This window comes from Neltuma alba, unplaced genomic scaffold (assembly GCF_004799145.2).
Source record: "Neltuma alba isolate B1F8T4 unplaced genomic scaffold, ASM479914v2 tig00002911_pilon, whole genome shotgun sequence".
In the NCBI taxonomy this organism is placed as follows: domain Eukaryota; kingdom Viridiplantae; phylum Streptophyta; class Magnoliopsida; order Fabales; family Fabaceae; genus Neltuma; species Neltuma alba.
The window spans coordinates 20144-41112 of record NW_021633069.1 but is presented as its reverse complement, the minus strand read 5'-3'; the positions used below and the strand labels follow the sequence as shown (position 1 = coordinate 41112).

General features: G+C 33.4%; 1 protein-coding gene across 3 annotated transcripts in view; it reads left to right on the top strand.

Moving 5' to 3' along the window:
* Positions 1 to 405: 405 nt before the first annotated feature.
* Positions 406 to 20969, top strand: part of LOC114739808 (WAT1-related protein At3g28050-like) — a 36686-nt gene continuing 16122 nt past the window's right edge. Inside the window, exons 1-9 of one of the 3 annotated variants that reach the window (XM_028927886.1) lie at positions 406 to 409; positions 9406 to 9408; positions 12647 to 12831; positions 13365 to 13430; positions 13537 to 13650; positions 17216 to 17453; positions 17861 to 18019; positions 18730 to 18881; positions 18990 to 19342. In XM_028927886.1, the coding sequence (XP_028783719.1) occupies positions 12659 to 12831; positions 13365 to 13430; positions 13537 to 13650; positions 17216 to 17453; positions 17861 to 18019; positions 18730 to 18881; positions 18990 to 19146 (1059 nt within the window). In that variant the 5' untranslated portion in view covers positions 406 to 409; positions 9406 to 9408; positions 12647 to 12658 and the 3' untranslated portion in view covers positions 19147 to 19342. Of the gene's footprint in view, positions 410 to 9405; positions 9409 to 12573; positions 12832 to 13364; positions 13431 to 13536; positions 13651 to 17215; positions 17454 to 17860; positions 18020 to 18729; positions 18882 to 18989; positions 19343 to 20969 lie in introns of those variants that run through there. The other 2 variants (XR_003739640.1, XM_028927885.1) reach the window with 2 other exon arrangements.

The following is a 20969-nucleotide window of genomic DNA, read 5'->3' as shown; positions in this document are numbered from 1 at the left end:
GGCACTAATTAGCATGTCTATTTTCTTTTCCATTCTTCGAGCAGACAAACAAGTGTGCGAAGGGACAGCATATTGTTTGGTAATCTTATTTCGGGGAGGATCTTATTGACGAGCTATTCAAGTACTGCAGCTGAACTATTGAAGAAGGGGAAGGCGAGCATAGCATTCAATATACTGTATTACAGCCATTCAAAGTACGAACTTACCACAAGCCGACAGTAGCTGAATTGACATCTTTTTGCCAAATAAGGTTGGAACTCCAAACTCAATAGATAGAAAGAAAAAGTTTATATTGAGAGAGTTACACTAAATTCGACTAAATAATACGTGAATTTTTGACTGGATAATGTTAAATATCAGGTCATTATATAAAGAGATATGAAACTTGATCATCTGGCCATCTCTCAATGTTATAACTTACACTTCCATCCTATACATAAAAGTCTGGGCTTCACTAGCGTACAGAATGAAATGACAAAAAATAAAAATAAATTCAAATTAATTTTAAGTACCCAATTTAATTCTTATGTCATTAAAAATAATACGAAAAGATATAATAAAAATCATCGAACGAGAATACAGTTATTTTGTAGGGGGGCTCCCTTAAAAAATGAGATGTTAAGAAGTGTTTACCGCAAGAGCTAATCTTATCTCTCACTGTATTAAAGAGGTACAGTGATGAAAAAGCAAGGGATAAAAGATGGATACCTCTTTTGCTGTTTTTTTTTTTTTTTTAACCACTCGAGTAGTAGCTTTTCCTCCATGGCAAAGGTCCCCAATCAGTGCGATTTACAGGTAACCAGCTTGTTGACATGTAGTTTGTTGACACATAGTTGGTTTACATATCATTCGCGCGCCTTAAAGGTCCAAGTATTGTAGCCACAATAATAATTGGCTCCGATGTTCGAAATATGGTATAGCAAGGTCCAAAAACTGTGTTTAAATTTGTTTAGCTTGTGATTTTAATTTTTCATGTAATCTATGTAACCGATCAATAAGAATTTATTGTTGTTACGACATTAATTTCTCATATGACCGATGATTCAACCGGCTGAAATTAACTGAAAATGCTAATGCATGATAGCTTCCTAATCACAGATACAGCAAACGACATCGAGTTAGTGATAGCATAGAGCACCCAAAAAAAAAAAATCGTGTTTAACGTTGCGTAGGTGCCTCAATTTCAACATCAAATCACATTTTAGTCTTCGTTTTTATTTTCCTTAACCAACTAAATAACATTCTAACAAACTATACATTATCTTTTAGGATAATTTTAAAAAACCATAAACTAATTTTAATTAATTTTTTAAATTTCCATAAACTTGTTGATATCATAGATAGCATGATGTGAAACAGAAAAAGAGAGGAGGAAGGAAAGAGATTGGAAGGGGCAAAAAAGGAGAAATAAAGAACGGAGAAGAGGAAACAAATCGAGTATTATTTTTAATCTCTTAAAAGGAAAACTGCAAATATCATTTAATAATTAAGCCTGCTGTAGAATGAAAACTCTAAATCTAATTATACTAAAACAATAACATAAAAAAAAACTAGTCCTAATAATAAAAATACTAAAATACTAATTCTAAATAAATCCTAATATAACAATAAATTCAAATAACTCAAATATCCTAAAAATATAATAAATTATAAATATTTCTTTCCACGTTTCATCACCTATCAAATTTTCTAAGAAGATGAAAAATTCTGACCCAAGCCACCGAATTTATAGAACAATCGGACACCACACACTTAATTGTTTTCGGAATTCGAGCTTTCTCACTGGAAAATGAGAGGATCTTAAAAAAATGGTAACCACTAACCAGAGATGTACACCATTTCTAATAATTACTGACCGACAGCCAACAAAAAGGTAGGTAAATCCAAGCGATGTCCCTTGGAACATCTGGACCACCTTGAAATGGTGGTCCAAATCTTGTTAACTCGTAACTGAGAAAACACACCAACTCTAGCGAGACTATGCAACGTACAATGACCTATCTATGTCTTGTTATAGCTTGAAATTAAAATATTTCTTAGATTTGTTGATGCAACATGTCTAGGAGTGGAGGTGTCACATCTAAAGAGCAATTTAATTGTAACCTTCTCCTATCTTCAAAAAAGTGCATGAAGTGAACGGATCAAGGAGAGGCATCAATTTTGAATACCAGGCCACATATCTTGGTATGAACATCCCTGCCACTTGAAGGTACTATTATCTTAAATAATTTTTGTGACTTTAATTGATCACATTTCTGGGAAGAAATAACTTCTACTCAGAAGACATCCCATCGTATGCTGATCTCTAGCAAACAGCAACGTTAAAAGGCAAACATGCACAACTACTAAGAGATTATTACTAAATGGTATTCATAGACTCAAGAACTTGAGCATAGGATGTCAAAGCAAACAGAAGTCATGAAGGTTGTTAAAAAGCCTAAGCCTAAATATTAATAGATGACTCTGCATAGAAGAAAACAACTGACATGATGCATTACTCTGGATTATCTCCAGATCAACCTTACTAATGTTAAAATTGCTTCCTTAATTAGGTTTTCTTCTTCCTTCCAACATGCGGCTTGTAGCAAGCACTGCCATACAAGTACTTGATTCTGACATGATCCATGGACTTGACTCTACACTATTTTCAAGTATGGTATGAATCACAAATTAATCATTTCCAGTTTCTCCTTCTTAACTTCAGCAGTCAAAGCTTGCAGAATTAGCTCTTCTGCAGTTATATAGGGTTAGTGTAAATTTATATATATCTAACAACTCATAATAAGATATCAACTCTGTAACATCAGCTGGTCCTAAAAAAAAAAAAAACTCTGTAGCATCAAAAGATTCATATTATAAGAATCAACTTCCCCATTTGTGATAAGAGAATCTGAATCAAAGATTTCTCTTGGCCCATTGGCCCATCTGGAACCCACTATAGAATGATCACCATTTATTATGAGTTTACCGCATTAATACAGTTATGTATACACCTTTTAAATTCAACAGCTTCGCTAATACGTCCGATGACATTTATGTGAAAATCATTGCTCATCAAGGAAATCCAAAATCACATGTGCAACTGATTCTATAGACAGTAAAAGCGTAAAACATAATGCATTAAGGGAAAAGAGGCTAAAAATTAAAGGAGACAGTGTATGGACCATTACGTAATACAGAAGTACAATAATTACAATGAACAATAATAAGAACCCAATAACGTTTAGAACACAAAAGGTAGTAAGATTCTTCAATAATGATTGAAGAAAGTCCTTGACAAGCTGTCCTCCTGGCTACGTTTTAAAAGCAACTGTTAAAAGCTACAGAATATACTCTTAATCATATCATCGTTCATATCTATTATCAGCTTTACATGTGTAATCAAAGGAACAAGTTTTGGTTCTGTCAAAACATTAGTCATGAATTACTGCGGCGAGAAAACCATGAACATTCTTGAAGAAGATACTTCCTTTATCTATCATGAATATAATTTTTATGTGTATCTTAACATATTTACCGGAATCCTTAAATGGGAATGCATCCTCTATATCATATAATCTATGTACCTATATATAAAACATAAACTCTAACAAGCCGCACTATTCTTGAGTCATAAATATTATAGCTCATTTTTTGGACTCTGTGCAATGCATGAGAACTACAATAATTTCCTGGTGAAAGAATGACTTGGATGCGTTTTTTCCATTAAAACTCCATCTTTTCAAAATAAATTTCAGAAATGTCAAGATATATTCAGATGAGATATCATTTTTGAGGCATTTGAGAAACAAAGAAAGCAGAATGGTTGAACGTTTCAAACATCAACTTATATGCTCTTTCAAGTACCACTTCAACGCTACCATGGAAACAGAAAACCGCAGAAACTTTTTTTCAGTCATTTGTCCTATTAATATTATGTCTAAAATTTATAATTATAAAATATGGTCCACCATACCAATCCCCAATAATATCAGAAATCAAGGATGGTTGAATCAAAATATATATTTATTTGTTTACGTCACAGAAATACCGAGGAAATTTATTTAATTGATTCTAAGTCAATTTCTTTTATTCTCGATGCATTATGGATTTCTAATTGCAATCTGAAACCTCATGATGTTAATATCCTGTGTTGTGGACAGCACAGAAAGAATTTCAAGTTGAACAATGAACTAGCCCATGGAAAAGAAAGTTTCAAGTTGCATAATCAAAAGTCTTGCATCGTCAAAATTATTTACATCTTAACCAAAGCTTTCCATTTTTCACTTTCAGTATGCCTTGTCCATAGATCTGTTATTTTCTAACCAGAACTAAAGAAACTCTTGCATGCACAGATGCACTGCAGTTATTGGCTGAACAGAAATTACAAAATCCTCAGAAGGTATGAAATGGAGGTAGAAGAGTAACATGTGACACCTAAGATTTATGCTTGCTAAGCCCACAATAGCTTCTGGGTTCAAAGTTGCACTCACGGTAGTTGCTAATGGCTCATGCACTCTGCTGTGCAGGGTAGACACGGTTCAAGCAATCCACTTCCGAAGTACAAAAATCCCGAACAGCAACACAGCATATATGCATATCTAAATGAAGTTACCCAATTAAATCCTTAATCATGCTAAACAAATCATCATGGGGCTGTTCAAAGACAACAATGGATTCTCAACCTGTGTTCATAAATAAAGCTCTATGTTCAATTTGGCAGATGGTACTAGCAACAAGCGACCTTTCGGTGATAATAGTCACAAGTCACAAATAAGTCTCGTGACAAAGATAAATTCAAAATCACAATAGAAACAGACGAAACAGGTGTTTATGAATACAATATTGCCCAGCATCATAATTTCGTTGACCTCGTTAGATTCTAAGGAGGACCAAGAATAAGTTAAACAGCCTCCCGACAACATGACAAAATTTGAGTGTTAAACGCTTTTCTTTCCCGAGTATCATGGAATAACTCAAATTTACGATACGATTAATCTCTAATTAAGCATTATTACACAGCACATCATCAAAAACCATGACTTCACCATTCAAAGTCCATGATCACCCACAACTAACATAAAACATCAAATACACCGCAGTGAACAGGTTACATTAGTTTAGCAGGTAAATAGTAAAAACAAGAATCAAATCTTACAACTAAAGTGATGACGCCTTTTGCAATCCAAGAAATAATAAATTCATATTTTAGGAATTGACAAACACCATTTTCTCATATAGGAGAGAAGTAAGAGAGGCAGAACAGACAACGAAATTGATATTTGCTTTCAATAGAAAATCATACACCGAAAAATATGATAATGAAAAAATTTGAAATATCGAATTAGTTCTGAGAAGTAATACCTTCGAAATGCAGAAATCCAGACTACGAAGCAGCTTTGAAGCTCTGGCGCTGCTTTCTCAACGGGAAGAATTTTCGCGGTTACGAACTTGCGATCCGCGAAATTCGAATCGATTTTAAGCAGCGGCTTGGGCCTTTGGAGTTTGGACCATTTAAACGACATCGTCTCTTAGCGTCTCTCTCTCTCTCTCTCTGTGTTTTTTGGCTTGGGCCAATTAATGCCTTGGGTCTATTATTTGGGCCGAACCTTTTGTTGAGTCTAGGTTAACAAAAACATTAGTAAAACTGCGTTGCTTTTTTTTTTTTTTAATTGGCCAGATGATAAAACTCAGTCCCCGCAAAAGTATCTGTTCAATTTCTCATGCAATAAGAAAATGAATATATACTAGTACTACCACCAATTTTTAATATAAAAACAAATTAAAAGATTAACTTTAATTCTAAAGATAAAAATTTAATTCATTTTATCTTTTAAATTTATAATTTTTTCTTCAGGATATTTTTATTGATTGTAAGAAGCATTCACCAAAGACAAAATATTTTAAGAAAATTAACATATATTTTTTAAAAAAATAAATTTAATTAATTTTTACAAAAATTTTAAATTAGTTATTAGTTTTATATTAAGAACCGAAGGTAGTATTTTTTTCAAAAAAAAAGAATGGATATATAGCAAATACTAGGAAAATATTATTACAATCATGAAATTTTATTAAAAAAAATTCGTTCATCTTTCTCATGATAGAATAAATTGATAACATGATTCAAGCTTGATGAATACAAATTGAGATAAATGTGCATATAAAGCAATGATGAGACTCAGAAGTTATACGTACCATTACACATTTGAGGATAAGTTATGATGGTATATAAAGCAACACATAATTGTAAATAACAGCTTATTGCACTTAAATAAGAAATGTACTAATCTACGTCTCCGATTCTTAATAGATGATCTAATTATTAAATTAATTTTGGTCCTAAATACAAGACATATTTTTTATATTTATTATTTTTTTTCTAAATTACCCCTATATAAACTCTTTCAACCATAATCAAGTAAGTGAAGGATGGAGGATATTAAGAAAAATGATTATGATATTTTAGAAAAAATGTTTCATATTTCTTATAATTAACTTACTTACCTAATTTCTTTAATCTAATCAAATTAATTAAATAGATCTTATATTAAGGACCGGGGGAGTACTTACTCCCTCCACCATTTATTATAATAAATAACTATCAAAATTACACAGTTAAAAATGTTAGTTACATTTAGTTAAAAGACAATAAATGTGCAATATATATCTTCAATTATACCCCTGTTTGTAAAATTAGTACACAAGAGATAATGAATAAACATTTATTGTAAACAAATGACAAGTGGTATATAATTAATTGGGGTAAAAATAAAAAAGTTAGTTTAATTAAAGAATTTTTTTTTAATGAAAGAAAAGGATGGAGCGAGTATTATTTTCCTCTTTTGCTTGGGGGTGTTTTACGAGAATTTTGTTGGTTGTTTTGACTCTTATGAGTAAATTTTAGGATCATATCAAATTACCATTTAGATTGCTTATTACTATCTCTCATCTTTAATATAAAAATTAGTTGACAATTATATTTGGTTTAAATATAATACAAAAAATGAATAAAGCGAAAGAGAGAAACTGAATAGTTTTGTCTTATTTACAAACTGATCAGTACAAGTGTTTATATATACAGTAAGCCACGTGAGGATGTTAGCTATTTTACAGCTGTATGCTAACTAAATTCTAACTAAACTATTATTTACATAATTAATCTGTTACCCCCCGGCAAGTTGGTGAGTATATGCTAATCATTCCAAATCCAGACATTAAAGTAGAGAAAGGCTGTGAACCAAGGGGCTTGGTGAGAACATCAGCCAAGTGTTGAGAGCTTCGTATAAGCAGCAGATGAATGACACCAGCTTGAATCTTGTCACGCACAATATGACAGTCTAAGTCTATATGTTTGGTGCGTTCATGAAAGGTGGGATTTGCTGCTATATGTCGTGCAGATTGATTATCCCAATAAAGCACAGCAGGGGATGGATGAGGAATATGTAGATCTGCAAGGAGATATAGTAACCATTAAACTTCACAAGTAAGAGATCCTAGTGCCCGATATTCAGCTTCTAATGAAGACCGGGACACAGTGTTTTGTTTCTTTGACCGCCATGAGATAAGAGCTTGACCAAGAAAAACACAAAATCCAGTGACAGATTTGCGAGTGTCAGGACATCCTGCCCAATCAGAATCACTAAAACCCTTGAGTTTGAAAGTGGATGAAGAAGGAAAGAAAAGCCCTTTCCCTGGGTTTTGTTTAAGATATCTCAAAACACGAAGTGCAACTTGATAATGAATTGTAGTTGGGGCCTGAGTGAATTGACAAAGTTGTTGGACAGCATAGGAAATGTCTGGTCCAGTTGTTGTCAGATAAAGCAGACGACAAATTAATCTTTGGTAACTTGCTATGTGATTAAGTGGAGTCCCATGGTCTTTGGATAATCGTGTGGATTTGTCTATTGGAGTGGATACAGGTTTGCAAGCAAGGTAACCAGCATCAGAGAGAATATCAAGAGCAAATTTACGCTGGTTCAATGCTATGCCAGAAGAGGAACGAGCAACTTCAAGACCAAGGAAGAATTTGAGTTTGCCAAGATCTTTGATCTTAAAAGATTGATCAAGAAAAGTCTTGATATGCTCAATTTCACTAGGATCATTACCTGCAAGTATTATGTCATCGACATAAACTAATAATGCAGTGAAGGGGGTGTGGTAGCTATAAACAAATAAAGAATAATCATATTTGGATTGGCTGTAGCCATATGAAGTAAAAGTGTGGATAACTTGGCAAACCACTGTCGAGATGCTTGTTTTAAGCCATAAAGTGATTTTTGTAGTTTGCAGACTAGTTTGGGGTTAGGAGATGAAAATCCTAGAGGAAGGGTCATGTAGACATCCTCAGTTAAATCCCCATGTAGAAATGCATTGTTCACATCTAGCTGTTCTAAATGCCAATGAGATGCTGCAGCAATGGCAAGTAAGAGACGTACAGTGGTCATTTTGGCAACTGGGGAGAAAGTGTCAAAATAGTCAACTCCTTTTGCTTGAGTATACCCCTTTGCAACAAGGCGGGCTTTGTAACGCTCAAGACTTCCATCAACATGAAATTTTGTCCTGAACACCCATTTACAGCCAATAGGAGATTTATCCTTAGGTAACTCAGTTAATATCCAAGTGTGGTTTTGCGCTAAAGCTGAAATTTCAACTTGCATGGCCTGTTACCATTCAGGGAATTTGATGGCTTCATTGTAAGATCTTGGTTCATGAGGAACAGTAATGGAACAAACAAAATGTTTATATGAAGAAGATAGATGATCATAGGAGAGAACACTTTGTAAAGGATACCTGCAGGTTGGAGACATGGAAGCCGATTGGTATGTTTTTAATAAAAAAACAATGATAGTCACTTAAGTATGAAGGCTGCTTGATGGTTCTACCAGAACGACGAGAAGGAACAGGAGCTGGTAAAGAAGTAGACGGAGAAGAGTGTTGAGTAGAAGGTGACAAAGAAGAAGATGAAGAAGAAACATGATCAGGAACAGAAGGGGAAGATGAAAAAATAACAGAGTTAGAAGGGATGGTAGTAGTAGGTAGAGAAGGAACTGTTAAAGAAATAGGATCATCAACAGGAGTGAAAAATTGAGGCATAGGAACAGTTGAAGTAGGAAAAGAAACGGGCGTAGAGGTTGTAGCAAATGGAAAGATGGATTCATAGAAAATGACATGTCGTGAAATGAAAATCTGATTGGTGTGTAAGTCAAGAAGGATGTAACCTTTTGTCCCTTGTTTAAAACCAAGAAAAGCACATTTGTGGGCCCTAGTGTCAAACTTAGTACGTTGCTGAGAAGATGTGCATGCATAACAAAGGGATCCAAAAACTTTAAGTGTAGTATAATCAGGGAATTTATGATGGAGTAATTGAAAGGGAGATTTATTCTTTAAAACAGGAGAAGGTAATCGATTGAGTAAACTAAACAGCATGTAAAATGGCATAAGACCAGTAAATAATAGGCAAATGAGATTGAAACATTAAGCCCGAGCAATATTGAGAATATGTTGGTGTTTTCTTTCAACTACATTGTTTTGCTCTAGAGTTTCAACACAAGAGGTTTGATTTAAAACACCCTTCGAAGAATAAAATGAAGCCATTTGAAATTCAAGACCATTACTAGTTCGAACAGTTTTAACAGTCTGATTAAATTGATTTTCCAGAAAAATAAGAAGTTTTTGAAGAGATGGACGAGCCTCAGATTTGGCTTTAAGAAGACAGACCCAAGTATGACGTGTATAATCATCAACAACAGTTAAGAAATATTTGTGACCATGAATAGATTCAACATGATAGGGACCCCATATATCAGCATGCACAAGTTCCAGAAGATGAGTAGTCTGAGTGACACTAGTAGGAAAAGGTAATTTTCTTTGCTTTGCAAAATGGCATACATCACAATTCTTAGCATGTCATATACAAGGAATAAAAGAAAATTGAGAATGTAAAGTGTCTAAGACAGAAGAAGAAAGATGACCTAGATGATAATGCCACAAATGAAATTGAGAAGTTGTATCAAAAGTAGAAGAAGATGAAACAAAATTCACACAAGCAGCTGAAGAATTGTGACTTTGTAACATGTATAATCCTTGGGAAACATTAGCAGTACCAATCATTTTCCATGTCTTCAAATCCTGAATCAGGCAATAAGAAGAGAAAAATATAAGACAACAATGAAGTTGTATAGTCATCTGAGTAAGGGATATGATATTAAAACGAAATTAAGGTATATACAGGACATTGGTTAAGCATATGGAAGCAGTAATTTGAACAGTACCAGAAATAGTAGTGATGACAGCAGAATGAGTAGGAAGGGTAACACGAATAGGTGTAATTTTAGAATAAGATGTAAACAAGGATAAAGAAAAGCAGACATGAGCCGTAGCTCCACTATCAATTATCCAGGATGAGTCATGTGTAGAATGAAGAGAAAGAACAGTATGAGTACCTGGCTTATCAAGATTAGGCAAAGAGTAAGAGAGGACATTTGATTAACATGATGAGTAGAATTAGGTGCAGAAACAAGGGAAGGAGAAGATACAGGGAACTGAGATGCAGCGGGAGGTTGTAGCTGAGCCAATAATTTTTGGTATTGATTTTGAGTAATAGGACTATCAGTATTGGCAGAAAGGGGTGCGTAAGGAAAAACCTCAGCGGATGAAGAATCAGACTTCACAATATTATGGATAGAAGCTCCATTGTTTCGGAATTTGAAACCAGGTGGATATCCATGCTTCTTGTAGCAGGTTTCCACGATGTGCCGTGGTTCTCCACAATATGTACAGACTTTATTGTTATTATTGCCCAATCCATTAGACTAAGTAGAAGACAGATTCGGTGGTCTGGATGTTCGAGTGAAACATATAGTGGATTCAGTATATCCATTCAACTCTCGTTCTTGTTGGATGATAAGGGAGAAAACTTTGTTCATTGGAGGAATCGGATCCATCAACATAATTTGAGATCGAACATTTAAGAATCGGTCATTGAGACCTTTGAGGAATCGGATTACATAGTCTTGTTGAATGTTAGACTTGGCAGAACACAAGCAATTAGGCAGGGGACGGAAATTCAACAATTCATCCCAAATAATCTTCATTTTGGTGAAGTAATCAGAGACAGAAAGATCACCTTGACGAAACTGATAGAGTTCCTCTTGAAGCTCAACAACTCTGAAAATATCGCCATGACTGAAACGCTCTTTCAGATCATTCCAGACGTTAACTGCTTTGTTAATCCATATCACACTCTATGCAATTGAAGAAGAGAGCGTTCGATTTATCCAGGTTAAGACCATGGTGTTACATTGTTGCCACACCGGAAATAGAGAATCATTCTTCTCAGGAATCTTCAAAAAACCATCGACAAATTGAAATTTATTCTTGCTCATGAGAGCCATAGTCATGGCTCGTGCCCAGTGATGGTAATTCGAACCAGTGAGAGGAGGAGAAACGAGAATAAGCGATGGGTTTTGATTCGGATGCAAGTAAAAATAGCTCGTTCGATCTTAAGACTAATCCGAGGAAGAAGAGGAAGAATTATTCGTAGCCATAGATCAAGGAAACAAAAGGGAAGAAAGGAAACGAAATCAATGGCGCAGAGAGCATGTGAGCTCTGATACCATAATACAGAAAATGAATAAAGTGAAAGAGAGAAACTGAATGGTTTTGTCTTATTTACAAACTGATCAGTACAAGTGTTTATATATACAGTAAGCCACGTGAGGATGTTAGCTATTTTACAGCTGTATGCTAACTAAATTCTAACTAAACTATTATTTACATAATTAATATGTTAAAATATAAAACCTAAATTTTTTTTCTTAAAATATTCCCATTGATTATGAGAGGTTTCCTCCAATAGATGATTATAATCATCCAATATACGTGATTGAAGATGACAGTTTAAAGAAACTAACATATATTTGTGAAAAATAACAACTTTAACTAACTTTTTTAATATTTTTAAATTAACTATTCAATTTTTATATTAAGAATCAGGAGTAATATTAAAACGTGTAGAAATGATTGTGAATGACATTATTGAAAATTTAGATTATTATGTTGTCGGCTGTGGATTAAATCTGAACTATTTATTTTGCCAATATGAGAATGGGTATGAAATTTTCTGAAAAAAAAGGAGAGAGGAAAAAAAACAGAAAGAACCAAAACCTCACAATTTTTATCCGATTCTTATTTTTACCTCCCTGGGCCCAACGGCTCCATCCGCCCCCCATACCCACCCCATCATTATTTTCATTTTTTGGCATTTCTCTTTTACCTTCCTTTTCTTTAGGGCCAGAGACGTCTTTTTCTTTACTTATTTTCTCTCTCTGCTTTTTTCACTCATCTCTCTGCAAGTATTTTGGAAAGATATTTTAAATTTTTAATTAATTTAAACTGACTTACTCTTTCCGCCATCACTACTAACTAACCACATGGCGCCATGGCGGTCCGCTAGCGCTACACGATATTGACGATACACGGACGCTGACAGCTTTTACTTTGAGCAATCTGGAGATTTCAAAGATTCGTCACCACCACAATAAATTTATCACGACGGAGCCATACTGGTGCTAGTGCGGGTCACCACGACTACTCGATCGCTCACTGTCAACAAGTGTCAACAAAGTTAATTTCTCTTTCTGTCTAGAAGACCAGAAGCAGAGAGAGCACAGTAAAAATGGCGAGCGTGGCGATAACGATGGCGATGGTGGCCGCACAGTTCTCGGACGTTGGCTTGAACACTCTAGTCAAGGCCGCCACTACCAATGGCATGAGCAAATTCGTGTTCATTGTGTATTCTAACGCCTTAGCCCTCTGTTTTCTTCTTCCTTCTACCTTCCTTTATCACAGGTTAATTTCCATCAATTCCTTTTGACCTAACTTAAGAAGCATTATGTGTGATTTCAAGCTGTTTTTTCTCGTTAGTTTGAGTCCTCGTCGTCTTCTTCACTGTCGAGTCTCATCTTTTAGGTCTTTTTACTGCTGTATTAGTTATCATTGTTGTCGATCTTTTATATCATTAATTAATAGAATTTCTTCTTATACAAAGGATGAAAAGTTCTGTTGTATTCTGCACGAATGTTGAACATATATCAAATCCGATACGCAGTTTAATTTCTTTCACTGCTTTAGCTTGAATAATTACTCTCTGCTTTTGTTGATTTAACGATTTTCACGGCATTATGTGTGATTTCAAGCTGCTTTTTCTGACTAATTTGAGTCTTATCGTCATCTTCTTCACTGTCAGCTATCATCTTTTACGTCTTTTTACTGCTGTACTAGTTACCACCGTAGACATCTTGATTTCATCAATTAATATAATTTTTTTCACAGCTTTGGCTCGAATTACTCCGTGCCTTTTGTTGATTTAACCTTTTTCACAGGAAGGTGGTTCCTCCCCCAATCTCAAGGTCAATTATCGGTAGAATCTTCCTGTCTAGCGTGCTCAGGTATGGATTCTTTGAAAAATGTTTGGGGTCTGAAATGCTCTGAATCTGATAGGAGGTGTGGAATTTGATTGTTTGCGTTGTCTTGCTTGTTTGTTTATTATGGTAGCTGTGCAGTGCAGACACTGATGTATACTGGTATTCAATTAAGCTCTCCCACTTTGTCTTCGGCTATGTTGGATCTTGTTCCTGCTTTCACTTTCATCCTTGCCATTGTTTCCAGGTCTGTCTTCTTCAATCTTCATCCTCTTCCTTATGCTGAGTCTTTTGAAAAATTGAATCATCTATATTTATTTATGTAATAAATAATAAAACATACAAATATGTGTGTGAGATCCTTGTTCAATTTCCAGAGCCCCATATGCTTTATTTTTTAAAATTATTTCACTTAAAATATCCTAGTGATTAATTATTGAGATTAGATATTAAGAAAATTATGTTATTAATAAAAAGTAAATTTAAAATTTTATATTTTTAGAATATCATAAAGGGTAAAGTAGCAGCTCGGACTATAATGTTATTTCCAAGTTGTATCCAAGAGCATAGTTTTTTTTATAGTGCATACAGCATTTTTAACCTATTTTTTCAGTTTTTTCAGTATTTTTAATCTTATTTATAGTGCATCAAACATCCTAAATCATAAATAAATAAGATTAAAGTGTTAGATATAACTGAAGAATAATAATAAAGGATACTATTGAAAAATAATAATATAAACAATTTTTTAATGAGCATGAATGAGTTAAAAGTATTTTATAATATAAAACGAAGGTAGTGATTCCTTTCAGAAATTCCAACTATTATTTTTTTTTGAAACAATTTCTATATTAACACAATAGTAGAAAGAGTACTACGCCGTGTCTAGATTTCAAACTGCTTAGCTTTAACCATGTTAGTAGTCCCACGTTATTGGTTGATCGAAACATATTTTCTTGAAGGGTTATATTATTACTTTTACTTTTGGGAGTGGCAATTGGCACAAACGACTTTTTTAGTCCTGTGGGTGGGAATCTTGGAAATTCTGTCCCAATTAGCATACAATACGAAGCAAGGAAGTTATTTATCCATATAATGAAGAAACAATATATTAAAAATAATCATTGAAGTAATAAACGAACTCGATTGGAAATGAATTAACCAGTTAATTACAAGATGAGTTTATGAATGTTTCACCAAGTAGGCGGATGAATTTTTCCCTGTTTTACTCAATTAAAAAAAATACAACAAATTTATATAAAATGTTCATTGCTTCACCTGTTTTTGTTATCTTTAATGCCGAGTGCATTATGCATATGCTACTGTACAAAAATGCACCGCCAGTTGATAATCGAGCACAGCTGCCCCCCCCCCCCCCAACTTCTTTCTTGTGGTAATTGGACTGGGACGTGAATGATATTGTACCAACTGTCAAGTTGCATCGTACTAGTACAATTGTTGCAGCCACGCCTTCAGTAACCAGGGCTCTCTAAAAGCTAAAATTATTGTTTTATATTACTTCCGAGAATCAGTTGATTAATTTGAGTAAATTAAAAAAAAAGTTGAGTTACTTATTTGTGATAAATATATGTTATCTTTGCTAATCAAGTGTATTGGCTAGAACTATTATTATTAAAAGAACGACTTTGCAAAAAAAAAAAAACATAAATATGAGAGATAAAGTAAATTTGAATCTCATATTTAGAACCAAAATAACAATCAAATGGAGTCTTGTATTAAAGACCACAGGTATTATATAACAAAGAGAGTGGGGCCAACTGGCCGAGTGATTAATTTGAATGGGACAGGTTAAAGGGAGAATTACAATAAATTTTTAAAGAAAAAAATAATTACTAAAAAAATCTTAATAACAACCTAAATAGTAATATCTGAGATTTATTTTTTTTATTTTTTTCTTGTGACTTTATTATAATTCTTTCAAAGTTAAATTATATCTCACAAGAATTTTGAGTAACTTAACTTCTTTTTTTTTTTTTTTGTATTCCCTTTGTGCAACCAAAGTTCTCTCATATGCAGTTCATCTTTTTAATGTTCAAGTCATCTTTCTTATATGTAAATTAATTTTATGTTTAACTAATATTTTATGCAAACCATCTTATTTTTATGCAACTTAACTTTCCGTCCCTATTAAGATTGGCTTGCATCAGAGATCTTCTTTGAGTTCATACTTGCTTAATATTGTTCTGGATGTTCTAACTGAACCTATTCAAGAAAGAATCTCTAAGTCCATGCTCTTTGCCGATGACATAGTTCTCATGGTAGAATCAAAAGAAGATATTAACACTAGATTGGAGTTATGGAGAAGGACTTTGGAATCAAAAGGTTTATGCTTGAGTAGAAACAAAACAGAATATATGCATTGTAATTTTGGGAGGAGGCAAGGCAACGAGGATTCGGAGGTGAAGATGGGAGATCAAATCATTCCTCAAGTATCAAAGTTTAAATATCTAGGATCCATTATACATGAGAATGGAGAAATTGATGGAGACGTTTTTCATAGAATACAAGCTGGCTGGTTAAGGTGGAGGAAGGCTACATGAGTTATTTGCGATAAGAAGGTACCTGAAAAGCTTAAGGGAAAATTTATCGGACTACTATAAGACCGGTTATGTTGTACGGTAGTGAATGTTGGACAATAAAGGGAAAACATGAGCACAAAATTGAGGTAACAGAAATGAGGATGTTAGGATGAATGTGTGGTCATACAAGAAAAGATAGGATTCAAAATGAAAATATCAAAATAAGAGTCGGTGTGGCACCTATCCAAGAGAAAATAATTGAAAATCACTTAAGCTGGTTTGGACATCGGCAGAGAAGGCTATTGGAGGCCCTGGTGAGGAGGGTAGATCAGATAATATGGAGTCCCACAAAAAAAGGCAAAGGAAGACTGAGAAGAATGCTTAATGAAGTCATTGAACAACACCTTCTGGTCAACAATATATCTAAGGACTGAGTTGTTGACAAAGCACGATAGCATTGTGTGATTCATGTAGCCGACTCCACCTAGTAAAATAAGGCTTGTTGTTGTTGTTAACTTTCCTTGCATGTAACTTTTTTTTTTTGTGAACAACTTATTTTTTCTTATGCAATCTGTCAAGGACTATTTGTCAATTATGGGATTTATCCCCAATTTAAAAAAAAAAAGATCATGTTTTAAAGTATAATGTTTAATTATTCTCTTTTCATTTTCTATTTTTATTTAATTTCCCTCTATCTCAAAACACTTCATAAATTTCTAATTTTAAAAAAATTCCAATCCATTAATTTTCATTTCTCTATCTTTCACGAACTGGTTTGAATGCTCATGAATAACTTGGGCTCATCTCATCTGAACCATCCATATATGACTTGGACAATCCAATTTTAATTTTTTTAATTTTTTATTTTTAAAATAATTATCTTAAGAGGTATAGAATCTAAAATAAAAATATATTTTTTTAACTATCAATTTATTAAAAAATAATTTTATTTATTTAAAAATAATTATTAAAACATCTCGTTTAGAATGTTCAGCTGAGATCTAAACGGTCATGCTCATCCTAAAGATGAGCATCAAACTGGTTGCATCTTTTACTCCCTTTTTTGTTTTGGATTTGGCCAATTGCCTTCACCATGTTGGCTTCACTTGAAGTGCCACTTCAAGTAGTCTAGATGTCACTCATTTTTTTTGGCCGCATTTAGATGTCACTCTTAATCTGGAACTTTGATGGACTTACGAAACTAGATTTGCATTATATTCACGCAGCAGACCGGACTGAAAAATCAGTGAACTCTATGTTGTGTAATTTCAGGATGGAAAATCTGGATTTGAAATTTCGAAGCAGTCAAGCGAAAGCTATTGGAACAGTAGTCTCAATCACAGGAGCATTAATTGTGACCTTATACAAGGGTCTTCCAGTTACTCCTCAGCCCCTACCAGAGAAGCCACTGAGCTGGGTTTTGCTCTCATCACAGCATTCGAATTGGCTGCTGGGAGGCTTTCTCCTTTCAATTGCCAGCTTTTGCAACTCTCTCGTAATTGTTGTCCAGGTATTCAAACTTATTCCATCATTGAAAAGTACTCCTCCATCTTTAAAAATTCTTAAAGGTTAGATGAATTATTCTTAAAGCTTTTGTCTCTCTGTTGCTGTGCTCTCTTTGTAATTACTAAAACCAATTGAATTGAGTGCAAAGTCATCAAAGGAACCTCAATACTTGTTAAATAAGATTTTGATTTAGAATCTTATGATCAATGGAAAAACCATACTAAGCTACTACTTTTTCAAGGACTTGATAATATTTAAATATGAATTATTTTATAATATCAATACTAAATACTTGTTATGAAATAAATAATAAAGGCTCAATATTTGAGTCTGTCTCTGTTGGCTGAAACTATAATTTTGTTTTTTTTTTGTTTTTTTTTAAAAACTTTCCATCTTCAAATATATGGGCAGTTTTGGGTTCTAAAGGACTATCCCGCAGAGTTCATGGTCACAACCATTTGTTGCAGTTTTGTGGTAGTTCTTTCTGCCATCGTAGCTCTCATTGCAGAGGGAGCTTCTGAAGCTTGGATACTCAGGCCTGATATGGAATTGGTAGCCATATTTTATTCAGTAAGTACAAACTGCAGAAGAAATAAAGCAAGCTACTTGATGCCGGTGCAAAAGTAACGCTCACTGGTATCTTTGTACTTTTTTTACTATGAAATCTTGTAATACCCGATGATATCAAAACGGGTCGGGTTAAGCAATTAAATGGCTATTCAATTGACATTTAATAGTACGAAACTGATAGTAGAGGGGCACTATAAATGTTATTAGGAAAAAAATGCAAAGGGAGTTTCACAAACAAATTATTCATGGAATTTCCTAAAGTCTGCTTTATGTAATATACGTTATCTTGAAACTGACACTTAACCTCTTTGCTTTGTATCTTTGCGAATTTAATTATTTTAATGACACAATAATTGTAGTGTACCTTTCACATTTCTTTGGAACTAAACATTGATGTTTCATTAGGGAGAATAATATTATATGTAGTTTTACTAAAAAAATTTATGTGAAATCAGTATTTAGTAAAATCGTCAACATTTTAGATACTTAAATCTTATACTTTATTGTCCAAATCACATATAAGAAAATCATATTTTCAAAAACTAATAACAAAAGATGAATTTTCTTTACAATAGAAGAGGAAGAATATAATAAAATATTTTTCAGTAGTATCAACCATTTTAATATGTGTCATCCTGTGCATCGCACAGAGAGAACTTCTAGTGTATAAATATAGTTCGTGTAGTGATGATGTGGATCATTATTTGCAGGCAATATTTCAGGTATCAATCCGAAGTGTTGTGCTTGCATGGGCTAGTCGAAAGAAGGGGCCAATTTATGTGGCTATGTTCAACCCTTTAGGGATGGTCATTGCAATTGGCATGGGAGTCATATTTCTGAGGGAGACTCTTTATCTGGGAAGGTACACAAACAAAATCTAAGTTGTGGGGAATTTATGGAACTGTGAGCATAAATGGTGAAGTAGGGGGATTTAATATCTAAAAACGTGGAGTTTGATTTGTTAATGCAGCATGATAGGAGCAGGTATAATAGGAATTGGGTTTTACTCAGTGATGTGGGGTCTGGCTCAAGAGGAAAAGATGGTGAATGAGAAGGACAAGATTCAGAAGAAGAATATGCCATCTTCTACAACCCCTTTGCTACAGAATAAAAGCTTGGATGTGTAGAGAAACTAGGACTCTGTTTTTCTAAGCAGTAACTGTCATGATATACCAGGATGGAGACAAGCCAGGTAGGATCACAACTCACAAGGATGGCAACAAGGATGGCAACAATATTAAGGGTAAATTAGGCTTTCCACTTGTAACACATTTGTAAATTATGTAACTCTTTTTATTACTATTTTGAAAATTTTACATACTATTTAAAATGAAATAATATAAAAATATGCTACTACCTCCTCTGTTTAATATAAGAGTTTGTTTGGTTTTCATTTTGGTTCTAAATATAACACTTTAATGTACTTTGCCTCTTATATTTGTCTCTTTTTTTAAGGTAATCTTTGTAATAGTTGCACATATTAAATATTTTATCAAATGACATTTGATTAGCAATAGTACTCGACAAAAGACAATATCTATTTATTACAAACAACCAATATAACTAATTTTCTTAATTTACTCAAATTAGTCAACTAGCTCTTATATTAAGGATCGGAGGTAGAACATTTAATAATGGTTATATAAATAATGGAAAATTTATATTATTAACTAAGAGAAATTAATTTAGGTCAAAATTATTTTTATTGAAGGATAGCCAAAAAAAATAGAGATTATGTTTTATATTAATATTAGACTTTGCGCTTCATGTTTTTCATAGAGTTTGAGGAATATTGCTTCTTCTTTTTTTTGTGCCATAAGAGGTATCTTGCATTGTTCAAGTTTTATAAATAATGTGGTCTTTTTATTTATTTATTTATTTGTAGATACTACCTCCGGTCCTAATTATAAGAGCCAGTTGACTAATTTGAGGAGATTAAGGAAGTAAGTTGAGTCAGTTATTTGTCATAAATAGGTGTTGTCTTTCGTAAAATATCTTTGCTAATCAAATATATTGGTTAGAACTATTATTGTTAGAAGGACTACTTTGAAAAAAAAATATAAATATGAGAGACAAAGTGGATTAGGATCTTATATTTAGGACCAAAATAAAAATCAAATAAGGTCTTATATTAAGAACAGGAGGTAGTGGATTATACTCATATCATCTTAATTTTATTTAATTTTTTGAGGAAATTCATAAGTTAAAAGTTTATAATTAGACTCTTATAATTCATAAATTTCTTGTATTAAATTCAGAGTATTTCCATTTTTGTTTTGTGTATCCCTTCTGGTCTTTGCCTATTCGAACTTCTATTTTGCTGTCAGCATAGTGCATGCCAGCCAGTAGGCCACAAGTCTTAAACGAAGTTTTTGTCAATTTTTAAATACACATAACAAACGACGAATGCAATCAACTCCGGACTCAAGTGGTCGTTTCGGCTCCTCGGCCCACTCTCAAACATTGGCCGACCAATGAGGCCTTTATGTCTCCACTCCCAAACAGAACTCACACGGAAGTGCTAGCTGGTCGGCTTCACAAAGCTTTTCCAAGCAAAACCAAATCATTTTCACAGACTTTCCCCCCTTTCAATTCACATAAACCTTATACCTTAATCTTCACACCCCAAAGTCATTTAAACTAATTTTTATCTTTAAGATAATAAACATTGCCGACTGGTGGTGAGAAAACTGCACTTCTTTTTTTAAGGAGTTGGGACAAAAAAATTGGCTCTACCCTGAGATTGAAAATATATATATAATTAAGAAAAAGACCTAGTCAAATAAGTTTTTGCAAAGTCAGCTTTTGCGGCAAATTTATCGATATGCTATAATTAGGAAAAAAAAAATTACCCAAATCCTATTAAATGACAAGTATTTACTTAAATGTTATACTTAAACATCGTTCAAACAAATATCAACTTTAAAATTGCGAACAACTCATTCTTGGT